The sequence below is a fragment of the Ursus americanus genome, chromosome 5, assembly GCF_024610735.1.
Source record: "Ursus americanus isolate L20-20 chromosome 5, mUrsAme1.1.p, whole genome shotgun sequence".
In the NCBI taxonomy this organism is placed as follows: Eukaryota; Metazoa; Chordata; class Mammalia; order Carnivora; family Ursidae; genus Ursus; species Ursus americanus.
Window position 1 is genome coordinate 31,234,044 of NC_142131.1, and position 13,014 is coordinate 31,247,057.

Consider the following 13,014-nt stretch of genomic DNA (forward strand, 5'->3'; position numbering starts at 1 on the left):
ATGACATTTCTGCTGTTTTTTGTTGTTGTTGTTGTGTGGATTCGGCTTTTTGCATACTTTATTTCGTAATATTCTCACAGTAGCTCTGAAAGGAAAGCATTCTTTTTTTAATAATAATTTTTATTATATTATGTTAGTCACCGTGCAGTACATCTCTAGTTTTTGATGTAAAGTTCCATGATTCATTACTTCTGCTGTTTTTATATGTCTCTCATCATTTTTTGCTGCCTATTTCCTGTGAAGTTAAAGTATCCAGAGTAACTATAGTTTTTGCCCTTGAATTTTAAGGATGAATATTGATAATAATAATTTTTACTTCTGCTGTTCTTGTTTTAGCCTTTTAAATTTGCATTGGCTTTTATTATATTATTAAATTTTCATTATGTGGCCTGTGGGTTTTTGTACTTTCATCTTATAAGAGGCATTTTTGTGTAATCAAAGGACAAGATAAAACTTAATTTCTTCTCATTTTAAATTTTTTGCATTGTTACAGTTAATTGTGTATTTACATCTTATTACAGACTCTAGAAGATCCAAGTCCATTTGGGTTGCAAACTTTGGTTCATCAAAATGTCACCTCTTGTGATCCACTAAATAATAAGGGAAATTCAAATTCGGTGGAAAAGAAATCTGATCAGAACACTCCATGTGTGTTAAGGAGATCATCCAGACTGAAAGCAGGCAGAGATGCAAAGCACACAGATAACGTGTGTAAGATGCCAGAAAAGATTTTACCAATGATACTTGTCAGTGAGGATCAAACAAATAATAACTCTTCAAGTAAGAATTTCAGGTATACTCCCAAATTATGTCTTTCTCTTTATATATACTACAGACCTTATAGATAATTCTGTGCTTGGGACACTAGAGCCTATGTACAGTTACCCCTAAGTGAGGAACTTTATTTTTTAATGTTGTTGCCTTATTTACTGTACAGTTATTTTTTTTAACCCAGAAAACTCTTCTACTTTAAAAAAAAAAAAAGAGTAAAGGGAGATTTGTTGGATTTCAGCCTAATGCTAATTTCCATTCTTTCTTTTTTAAATTAAGTTTTATAGTTAGCATCCGTCATCACACAGTTATAAAATTTTCTTTTCTTGTCATAAGAATTTCTAAGATTTACTCTCTCAACAGCTTTCAACCATGCAATACAGTATTGTTAACTACAGTTACCATACTGCACGTTTCATCCCCAGGACTTACTTACCTTATAAGTGGAAGTTTGCGTTTTTTGATCACTTTCACCCATTTTACCCACTCCCCATCCCACTGCCTCTGGAAACCACCAATCTGTTCTCTGTACCTATGAGTTTGGGTTTTTTGTTGTTTTTTTTTTTTTTAGATTCCACATATAAATGAGATTGTACAGTATTTGTCTTTCTCTGTCTGACTTATTTCACTTAGCAAAATGCCCTTTAGGTCCTTTCACACTTTTTAAAAAAATTTTATTTTATTATGTTATGTTAGTCACCATACAGTACATCATTAGTTTTTGATGTGTTCCGTGATTCATTGTTTGCATATAACACCCAGTGCTCCATGCAATACGTGCCCTCCTTAATACCCATCACCAGGCTAACCCATCCCCCCACCCCCCTCCCCTCTGAAACCCTCAGTTTGTTTCCCGTAGTCCGTAGTCTTGCATGGCTCATCTCCCCATCTGATTTCCCCCCTTCATTTTTCCCTTCCTTCTCCTAATGTCCTCTATGTTATTCCTTATGTTCCACATATAAGTGAAACCATATGATAATTGTCTTTCTCTGCTTGACTTATTTCACTTAGCATAATCCCCTCCAGTTCCATCCATGTCAATACAAATGGTGGGTATTCATCCTTTCTGATGGCTGAGTAATATTCCATTGTATATATGAACCACATCTTCTTTATCCATTCGTCTGTTGAAGGGCATCTTGACTCCTTCCACAGTTTGGCAATTGTGGACATTGCTGCTATGAACATTGGGGTGCATGTGGCCCTTCTTTTCACATCTGTATCTTTGGGGTAAATACCCAGTAGTGCAATTGCTGGGTCATAGCGTAGCTCTATTTTTAACTTTTTGAGGAACCTCCACACTGTTTTCCAAAGTGGCTGTACTAACTTGTATTCCCACCAACAGTGTAAGAGGGTTCCCCTTTCTGCACATCTCTCCAACATTTTTGTGTTCTGCCTTATTAATTTTTGCCATTCTAACTGTTGTAAGGTGGTATCAGTGTGATTTTGATTTGACTCTTCCTGATGGCTAATGATGTTGAACATTTTTTCATGTGTCTGTTAGCCATTCATATGTCTTGTTTGGAGAAGGTCTGTTCATGTCTTCTGCCCATTTTTTGACTTGATTATCTGTTTTTTGGGGGTTAAGTTTGATAAATTCTTTATAGGTCTTAGATACCAGTCCTTTATCTGTAGCTTCATTTGCAAGTATCTTCTCCCATTCCATGGGTTGCCTCTTTGTTTTGTTGACTGTTTCCTTTGCTGTGCAGAAGCTTTTTATCTTGATGAAGTTCCAAAGGTTCATTTTTGCTTTTGTTTCCCTTGCCTTTGGAAACGTATTTGAAAGAAGTTGCTGTGACTGATGTTGAAGAGGTTACTGACTATGTTCTCTTCTAGGATTTTGATGGATTTCTGTCTCACATTAAGCTCTTTCATCCATTTAGTGTTTATCTTTGTGTATGGTGTAAGAGAATGGTCGAGTTTCATTCTTGTACATAGCTGTCCAATTTTCCCAGCACCATTTATTAAAGAGACTGTCTTTTTTCCATTGGATATTTTTTCCTTTTTTGTCGAAGATTAGTTGACCATAGAGTTGGGGGGTCCATTTCTAGGCTCTCTATTCTGTTCCATTGATCTATGTGTCTGTTTTTGTGCCAGTACCGTGCTGTCTTGGTGATCACAACTTTGTAATATAGCCTGAAATCAGGCAATGTGATGCCTCCAGCTTTGTTTTTCTTTTTTAACATTTCCTTGACGATTTGGGGTCTTTTCTGGTTGCATACAAATTTTAGGATTATTTGTTCCAGCACTTTGAAAAATGCCATGGTATTTTCATCGGGATGGCGTTGAAAGTATAGATTGCTCTGGGCAGCATAGACATTTTAACAGTGTTTATTCTTCCGATCCATGAGCATGGAATGTTTTTCCTTCTTTCTGTGTCTTTTTCAATGTCTTTCATAAGTGTTCTATAGTTTCTAGAGTATCGATCCTTTACCTCTTTGGTCAGGTTTATTCCAAGGTATCTTATGGTTTTTGTTGCTATTGTAAATGGAATCGCTTCCCTAATTTCTCTTTCTACAGTTACATTGTTAGTGTGTAGGAAAGCAGCTGATTTCTGTGCATTGATTTTGTATCCTGCCTCATTACTGAATTGTTGTATGAGTTCTAGTAATTTGGGGGTAGAGTTTTTTGGGTTTTCCACATAAAGTATCATGTCATCTGCGAAGAGAGAGAGTTTGACTTCTTCTTTGCCAATTTGAATACCTTTTATTTCTTTTTGTTGTCTGATTGCTATTGCTAGGACTTCTAGTACTATGTTGAACAATAGTGGTGAGAGTGGGCATCCTTGTTGTGTTCCTGATCTTAAGGGAAAGGCTTTCAGCTTTTCCCCATTGAGAATGATATTCGCTATGGGCTTTTCATAGATGGTTTTTATGAGATTGAGAAATGTACCCTCTATTCCTACACTCTGAAGGGTTTTAATCAGGAAAGGATGCTGTATTTTCTCAAATGCTTTTTCTCCAACAGTTGAGGGGATCGTATGGTTCTTGTCTATTCTCTTATTAATGTGTTCTGTTACATTGATTGATTTGCAAATGTTGAACCACCCTTGCATCCCAGGAATAAATCCCACCTGGTCATGATGGATAATCCTTTTAATGTACTGTTGGATTCTGTTAGCCAGAATCTTGTTGAGAATTTTGGCATCTATATTCATCAGGGATATTGGTCTGTAATTCTCCTTTTTGATGGGGTCTTTGCCTGGTTGGGGATCAAGGTAATACTGGCCTCATAAAATGAGTTTGGAAGTTTTCCTTCTGTTTCTATTTTTTGAAACAGCTTCAGAAGAACAGGTATTATTTCTTCTTTGAATGTTTGGTAGAATTCCCCTGGGAATCCATCAGGCCCTAGACTTGTTTTTCGGGAAGTTTTTGATCACTGCTTCAATTTCGTTACTGGTTATTGGTCTGTTCAGATTGTCAGTTTCTTCCTGTTTCAGTCTTGGTAGTTTATAGGTTTCCAGGAATGCATCCATTTCTCCCAGGTTGCTTAATTTATTGGCATATAGTTGTTGATGATAATTTCTAATAATTGTTTCTATTTCTTTGGTCTTAGTCGTGATCTCTCCCCTTTCATTCATAATTTTATTAATTTGGTTCCTTTCTCTTTTCTTTTGGGTAAGTCTGACCAGTAGTTTATCGATCTTATTAATTCTTTCAAAAAACCATCTTCTAGTTTCATTGATCTGCTGTACTGTATTTCTGGTTTCTCATTCATTGATCTCTGCTCTAATTTTAATTATTTCTCTTCTCCTGTGTGGCTTAGGATATATTTGTTGTTCTTTCTCCAGTTCTTGGAGGTGTAAGGTTAATTTATGTATTTGGGATTTTTCTATGTTTTTTGAGTGAGGCTTGAATGGCTGTGTATTTCCCGCTTAGGACCTCCTTTGCAGTATCCCATAGGTTTTGGACTGATTTGTTTTCATTCTCATTGGTTTCCATGAATGCTTAAGTTCTTCTTTGATTCCCTGGTTGACCCAAACATTCTTAAGCAGGATGGTCTTTAGCTTCCATGTGTTTGAATTTCTTCCAAATTTTTTCTTGTAATTGAGTTCCAATTTCAAAGCATTGTGGTCTGAGAATATGCAGGGAATAATCTCAGTCTTTTGGTATCAGTTGAGACCTAATTTGTGACCCGGTATGTGGTCTGTTCTGGAAAAAGTTCCATGTGCATTCGAGAAGATTGAGTATTCTCTTGTTTTAGAGTGGAATGTTCTTTATATATCTATGAGGTCCATCTGATCCAGTGTGTCATTCAAAGCACTTATTTCTTTGTTGATTTTCTGCTTAGATGATATGTCTATTGCTGAGAGTAGAATGTTGAGGTCTCCTACTATTAGTGTATTATCAATAATGTCTCTTGGGGTGCCTGGGTGGCTCAGTCGTTAAGCGTCTGCCTTCGGCTCAGGGCATGATCCCAGGGTCCTGGGATCAAGCCCTGCATCGGGCTCCCTGCTCTGCTGGGAGCCTGCTTCTCCTCTCCCAGTCCCCCTGCTTGTGTTCCCTCTCTCACTGGCTGGCTGTCTCTCTGTCAAATAAATGAATAGAATCTTAAAAAAAAAATATAGCGTCTCTTTATTTTGGTTATTAGTTGGCTTACATAATTGGCTGCTCCCATGTTGGGTGCGTACATATTTACAATTGTTAGATCCTCTTGTTGGATAGACCCTTTTAAAAATGATGCAGTGTCCTTCTGTATCTCTTACTACAGTCTTTAGCTTAAAATCGCATTTTTCTGATATGAGAATTGCTACCCCAGCTTTCTTTTGAGGTCTGTTGGCATGAAAAATGGTTCTCCATCCCCTCACTTTCAGTCTGGAGGTATCTTTAGGTTCACAAAGAGTTTCTTGTAGACAGCATATGGATGGGTCATGTCTTTTTATCCAGTCTGCAACCCTGTACCATTTCATGGGAGCATTTAGGCCGTTCACGTTGAGAGTGATTACTGAATGATATGATTTTATTGTCATCATGTTGCCTGTAAAGCCCTAGTTTCTATAGATTGTCTCTGTAAATTTCTGTTCTGTATCACTCTTGGGGTCTTTCTCCTTTTATAAAACCCCCCTCCCCCTTAATATTTCTTGCATGGCCGGCTTGGTGGTCACATATTCTTTCAGTTCCTGCTGGTCTTGGGAGCTCCTTGTATCTCCATCCATTCTTAATGACAGCCTTGCTGGATAAAGTATCCTTGGTTGCATGTTCTTCTCATTTAATATCCTGAATATGTCTTGCCAGCCCTTTCTGGCTTGCCAGGTCTCTGTGGACCAGTCTGACGTTATTCTGATGTTCCTCCCTCTGTACGTAAGAAATCTCTTTCCCCTTGCTGCTTTCAAGATTGTTTCCTTGGATCTAACATTTGGGACTTGTACTATTATATGTCGTGGCATCTGTCTGTTCTCATTGATGTTGGGAGGGGTCCTCACTGCCTCTTGGACACGAATGCTTGTTTTCTTTCCCAAATTAGGGAAGTTCTCAGCTACGATTTGTTCAAATATATCTTCTAGACCCCTCTCTCTCTCTACCCCCTCGGGGATCCCAATAACTCTGATATTGGAATGTTCCATTGAGTCACTAATCTCTCTCAGTTTGATCCCTTGGGTTTTAATCTGTTTTTCCCATGCTGCCTCGGTTTCTTCTTTTCTATCATCTTATCCTCTAGCTCACTAATTTGTTCTTCTGCCTCGTTTACCCTGGCAGTCAAGAGTATCCAGTTTAGACTGCATTTCATTCATAGCATTTTTAAGTTCGGCCTGATTAGATCTCATTTCTGCCCTTAGAGATTCTGTATTGTCATTAATATTTTTCTCAAGCCGAGATATCACCTTCATAATTGTTACTCTGAAGTCTTCTGACATCTTGGTTATATCCATATCCATTAGGTCTGTGGCAGAGGCAACAGTCTCTGCTTCTTTTCTTTGTTGAGGGTTCCTCTTCTTAGTCATTCTGTTGAGGGGTGGTTGAGGGAATGTACAGAGTCCAAAGTATTAACCCAGATGCGCCTGTTTTATAGGGACCTTAGGGTTGTCAGCCTCTTGTTCTTCCAGCCTTCTTTGAGGGGAGAGGCTTGCTGTGCTGTTAACTCTGGCAACCCTGTTTGGGCAGAGTTGCCCTGCCCCCTGTGGGGTGGGGAATGGGCTCAGTGAAAATGGTTTTTTGGGGGCTTTTTGTTCTCTGGTGGCTTTCCCTGGCGGCTTTCTGAGTCTCTTCCGAGAGTCAGAGCAGAAGTGACTGTAGCCAAACCTCTGTCTCAGAACAGAGAGATCGCAGTCTGCTCTTCACTGAGTTCTCCAGGCCACACTGTCTCTGTTTCTGTGCTGCGAAAAAACACAGTCTCTTGCGTTGTGTACCCCACAGCAGCACTCCCAGCTGTCATTCCCAGGGCCAGACATGTCTCTGCCCTTTGTGCTTCTACAACCGCAAGCCGTCCCCAGTTCACTCGCACGTACCCATAGCTCCTGGTTTCAGTCCAGGGCTTCCCTAAAGTCCTTTCTCCACAGCTACCAGTCTTCAAGTCTCCCAGCATGGGAGGCTTTTGCCTTCCTGGTGCAAGTTCATGGAGGTTCCCTCCACCTTCTGTTTATCTTCAGTATCTTCCTGCAGAATCACGGCTCCCTGCTTCTTACCTCAAAACCAGCCGCTGGAGATATTCTGTTTGTAGAGATCCAGATATATCTTCTTACATCTCAGGCTGATTTCATAGGTGTTCAGAATGGTCTGATAGATTTCCAGCTCAATTCAGGGGACCGGTTGAAATAGGGTCGCCTACTCCTCTGCCATCTTTTTCCAATCTAGGTCCTTTCACATTGTCAACAAATAGCAGAATTTCCTTTTCTATGGCTGAATAATACTCCATTGTGTGTGTATGTATGTGTGTGTGTGTGTGTGTGTATACACCAATTTACTTTATCCATTTATCCATCAGTAGATACTTAAGTTGTTTCCATGTCTTGGCTATTATAAATAAAGCTGCAGTGGACACAGGTGCAGATATCTTTTCAAGATAGTAATTTTATTTCCTTTGGATAAATATCCACAAGTGGAAATGCTGGGTCATATGATAGTTCTGTTTTTGATTTTGTGAGGACGCTTTATACTGGTTTCCATAGTGCCCTCACCAGTTGACATTCTCACTAGCAATGCACAGGGATTCCTTTTTCTTCACATCCTCAGCAACACTTGTTCTTTCTTGTCTTTTTAATGATAGCCATTATAACATGTATGAGATGATATCTTAACTGTGGTTTTTATTTGCATTTTCCTGCTGGTTAGTGATGTTGAGCACCTTTTCATGTACCTGTTGGCCATTTGGATGTCTTCTTTAGAAAAATGTCTTTTTACTTCCTCTTCCATTTTTTAATTGGATTGTTTGCTGATTTGCTATTGAGTTGTATGAGTTCCTTATAAATTTTGAATATTAACTCCTTATCAGATGTGTGATTTACAAATACTTTCTCCCATTCAGTAGGTTTCCTTTTTATTTTGTTGATGGTGTCCTTTTCTGTGCAGAAACTTTTTAGTTTGATGTAGCCCTAGTTCATTTTTGCTTTTGTTGCCTTTGCTTCTAGTGCCAAATCCAAAAAATGATTGCCCAGACCAATGTCAAGGTGTTTTTTTCTACGAGTTTTATGGTTTCAGGTCTTACAATGAAGTCTTTAATCCATTTTGAATTGATTTTTGTGTATGATATAAGATTGAGGCCCAGTCTCCTTGTTTTACACGTGGCTGTCCAGTTTCCCAAACATCATTTATTAAAAAAATTGTCCTTTCCCCATTGTATATTTTTGGTCCCTTTATTGTAAGTTAATTGACCATATATACGTACGTTTATTTCCTGGCTCCACAGTGTCCTTTTCACCTATGTGTCTGTTTTTATTCCAGTATTTTGCAGTTTTTGATCAGTGTAATCCCACATGGCAAGTCCTGTTTTCTTGCAAAAAGCCTCTCTTTTTCCCTACAAGGTAAATACATAGTGGCATGCCAGCTTATGGAACGAGGAGCAAGAGACTCAGAATACTTGCAGATGACTGCTCCTAAAGGAGAGAAACCCACAGGTGGCACAAAGAAAAGTCTAGAAACCACAAAAACTGGCATGCCTGTCACAGAATTATCTTCAGTTTGCTCAGGAGCCATCTCCATATTTTAAAGTGCCATGCTGTTTGATAGCAGCTCAGCAAAATACTTTCTAGTTTTAAAAATTGAGTAAAAATTTAGTATGATTCTGTATGAATGGTTGTAGAGAACATGATAATAATTTTAAAAACACATTTATGTTTCAAGAATTCAGGATCCTGCTTTAATGATTAAAGGTAAAGGGAAGAATATACATTCAACCAGACTCAAAAGTGGAGAACAGATGCAGAGAAACAAAAAACTTGCTGGAAAAAATGGTGAGGCATATTTGATTTCTTTCTTTTTTTTTTTTTAACTAAATAACTTACAGAAACATAGAATTCTGGGACTGAAAAGGATTTAGAGATTATCTATCTCATCTTTCTAATTTTACTGATGAGGAAGTTCATAGAGGTTAAGGATTTTTCCCAGCATTGCACAGCTCATTAGTAGCATAGCTAGGACTTGATCATGAACTTCTAGATTATAGGCTGGTATTTTTTCTATATTTCTACTTTGGATAGCATAGTTACAGAACCCTTTTCAAATTTAGATATGTGATCTATTTGTGGTATGACCAACCTAGCATAAGGCTTTGAGAAATCATACCAAGAGGAATAATTAGAGGAAAGGGAAAGGCAAAATTATTGTTATTCTTAGTTGTTATTTTTTGTTCCTATAAAACCCCAAAGAATAACCTAAGAAACTGAGAGAAACAATAAGAATATAGAAAGGCTGGTTAAAATATACTAGGGGTACAATTGGCAAAATTAAAATGTGGACTATAGGTTAAATAATAATATACCATTGTTAAATTTCCTGAATTTAATAATAATTTGGTTGTTTAAGAGAATCCCCTTGTTTTTTGCAAAATACACACTTAAGTATTAGTGAGTAAAGGGGCATGGTGTACATAAGTTATTATTTATATATATGTCTGTGTGCATGCATATATTTAAATAAGAAGGGAGAGGGAAGGGAAGAATGAAGGGGGGGTAAACAGAAGGGGGAATGAACCATGAGAGACTATGGACTCTGGGAAACAAACTGAGGGCTTTAGAGGGGAGGGGGGTGGGGGATCGGGATAGGCCGGTGATGGGTATTAAGGAGGGCACATATTGCATGGAGCACTGGATGTTATATGCAAATAATGAATCATGGAACATTACATCAAAAACTAAGGATATACTGTATGGTGACTAACATAACATAATAAAAATTATTATTAAAAAAATAAAAATAAAAAAATAGAAAAAATAAATAAGAAGGGAGATAGAATGATATAAACAGGTGGCAAAATACTAACAATGGGTGACTCTTTTGTTCTGTTTTTATAACTTTTTTTTAAGTCTGAAATTTTTTCCAGATAAAACATTTTAAAAATTTAGTAAACTGAGACGAGACAAAAATAAATACCTTTCATATGTATAAGTATTACCCAGTTAGAAAAAATATAGGAGAAAGTCCCATTTATAATAATTATAAAAGAGAAAATACCTGCTTATATACCTAATAAGAAATGTGCCTTACCTGTAAGAAGAGAGTTGAAAATTCTGCTGAGGGACTTTAAAAAAAAGAAAAAAGACTTGAAGAAATAGAAAGAAGAACCTTATTCTTGACCATAAGTATTCAGTCTTGTTAAGAAATTTATTTTTCCCCAAATTACCCTGTAAATGTGTGAGAGCTCGGTCAAAAACAGATTTTTGTTTAATTGTTAATTGTTTTGTTTTGCTTTATAAAGCTGGAGGTTAGTTATGAGAATGTTATAAAATGATAATATGAAAGACTAGCCTAGAAAATTCTGAAAAATAAAAGCACAGGGAGAGTGGAGAGACAAGAACCTACTGTAAATAATATGAAAGCTATTAGAAAGCCATAGAAATTAAAATAATTTGGTGTACAGGCACTGGAATAGACAGATAAATTGAAGAAACAGAATAGAGTTTAAATGTAGAAGCCTGATACAGTGTGAATTTTGGGGAAGGTATATAATAGAGATGACATCTCAAATTGGTGGCAAAAAGAAGGACCAAGCAATAAATAGTGAAGACATAAACAAAATTGGATGAATACCTATAACATTCCTTATACTGAATTTAATTCCATTTTGGCCAAAGATTAAGTGAAAAAAAGTTGTAGAAGAAAACATAAGTGAATCTATTTGTAATCTCCAAGGAGGAAAAACCTTCTTAAAGAATGACAAACCCAGAGGCCAGGAGGGAAAAGAATGATAAAATTGACTACATATATTTAAAAAAGATTTTATGGAAAAATACCCCAAAGAAAACCAAACATTGAACACAGAAGAAATATTAATAACACATAACAAGTGTTAAGTGCATTAACATGCAAAGGGCTCTTACAAAACAGTAAGGATAAGGAAAAATGAGTAGGGAACATGAACAAGCATTTCACAGAAAAAAAAATACATATATATAAATAACTGGGGTGCCTAGTTGGCTCTGTCAGTTAAGCATCCCACTCTTGGTTTTACCTCAGGTCATGATCTCAGGGTCGTGAGATCCAGCCCTGCGTCAGGCTCCTTGTTCATCTCCAAGTCTGCTTGAGATTCTCTGCCTCTCCCTTTCAAATAAATAAATAAAATCTTTTAAAAAATAACTGAAAAGATTAGCATCTCACTTATGATTAAAAAAAGATAATTAGGAAGTATAGCTTTCACTAAGAGAATGTCAAATGTTTGAACATTTGAGAATTCGCAGTGGCAAGAATGTGGAAAAAGTAAGCATTCTTTTATGTTGTTGGTAATAGTGTAAGTTTATTCAGTCTTTTTTTTTTTTTTAAGATTTTATTTTTTTATTTGACCTAGAGCAGGGGAAGGACCAGAGGGAGACTGACAAGCACACTCTGCACTGAGCACTGACCCTGAGATCATGACCTGAGCTGAAACCAAGAGTGGGACGCTTAACTGACTGAGTCACCCAAGCGCCCCTGTGCAGTCTTTTTGCCAGGCAGTTTATTTACATTCTTCAGACTTTCAAGTCACAATTCTTGAATTGACAATTTTACTTAAAGGGATTTATTCTAGGCATACCTTGGTGGCTCAGTTGAGTGTCCAGCTCTTGATTTTGCCCAGACTTCTAGGCCCAAAGCCTTCTGGATTAGTCTGCTACGGCTACCATAACTAATTACCTTAAGTGGCAAATTTATTTTCTCGCAGTTCTGGGAGCTAGAAGTCCAAGATGAAGGTAATAGAAAATTTGATTTCTAGCGAGACCTCTACCTGACTTGCAGACTTCTCAACATGTCCTTCCTGCATATATGGAGAACTCTGATGTCTCTTACTTTTTTTTTGTAAGGACTCAAATCCTATTCTATTACGGCATCAACATGAATTTTGAGGGGGATGGAATTCAGTTCATAACACTTTCAGTGGTGAATTCTACAGACATTTAAGGAATAAATAATACCAGTTTTCCATAAACTCTTCCAAAAAGTTGAAGATAAGGAAATACTTCTCAATTCATCCTGTGAACCCACTAATAAATTGAAAACAAAATCAAAGACATCACAGGAACAGAAAACTACAGATGAATATGTCTGGTGAACATAGATACAAATATATAAACAAAACTTTAGCAAATCAATTTTAACATTGTATAATACATCGTGACAGAGTGGGTTTATCCCGGGAATTCAGGATTAGTTTTACCATTTGAAAATCAATCACTGTAATTCATTAACAAGCTAAAAAGAAAAGCCATATTATCATCTCAAGGGATGTCAAGAAGGCATTTGACAACACCTTACATCTCTCACTAGTGAAAACTCCCAGCAAACTAAGAATAGAGGGGAACTTTTTCAACCTACAGAGAGCATCTACAAAAAAATATACATCTATTATACTTAATGATGAAAGATTGAATACTTTTCCCTTAAAATCAGAAATAAGGCAGGGGATGTCTGCTCTCACTATTTCTGTTGAACATCATTGTAGAGGTTCTTTCCAGTGCAGTCAGAAAGAAAAACAAATAAAAAGCATCCATGTGGGAAAAAAAGAAGTAAAACTGTATTTAGTCACAAATGACATAATCATCTATGTAGAAAATCTGATGAAATCTATAGTAAAAGCAACTATATGTAAGTGAATTTTGCACAATGAAGGATACAAGTCAAT

The 13,014-nt window shown here is 36.9% G+C and overlaps 1 protein-coding gene across 1 annotated transcript in view; it reads left to right on the plus strand.

Annotated features, from left to right (window-relative positions):
• Nucleotides 1–13,014, plus strand: part of ANKRD31 (ankyrin repeat domain 31) — a 168,651-nt gene that overhangs the window by 43,349 nt on the left and 112,288 nt on the right. The window contains 2 exon segments of the mRNA XM_087862065.1: nucleotides 522–793; nucleotides 9,048–9,157. Coding sequence (XP_087718191.1) covers nucleotides 522–793; nucleotides 9,048–9,157 — 382 coding nt within the window.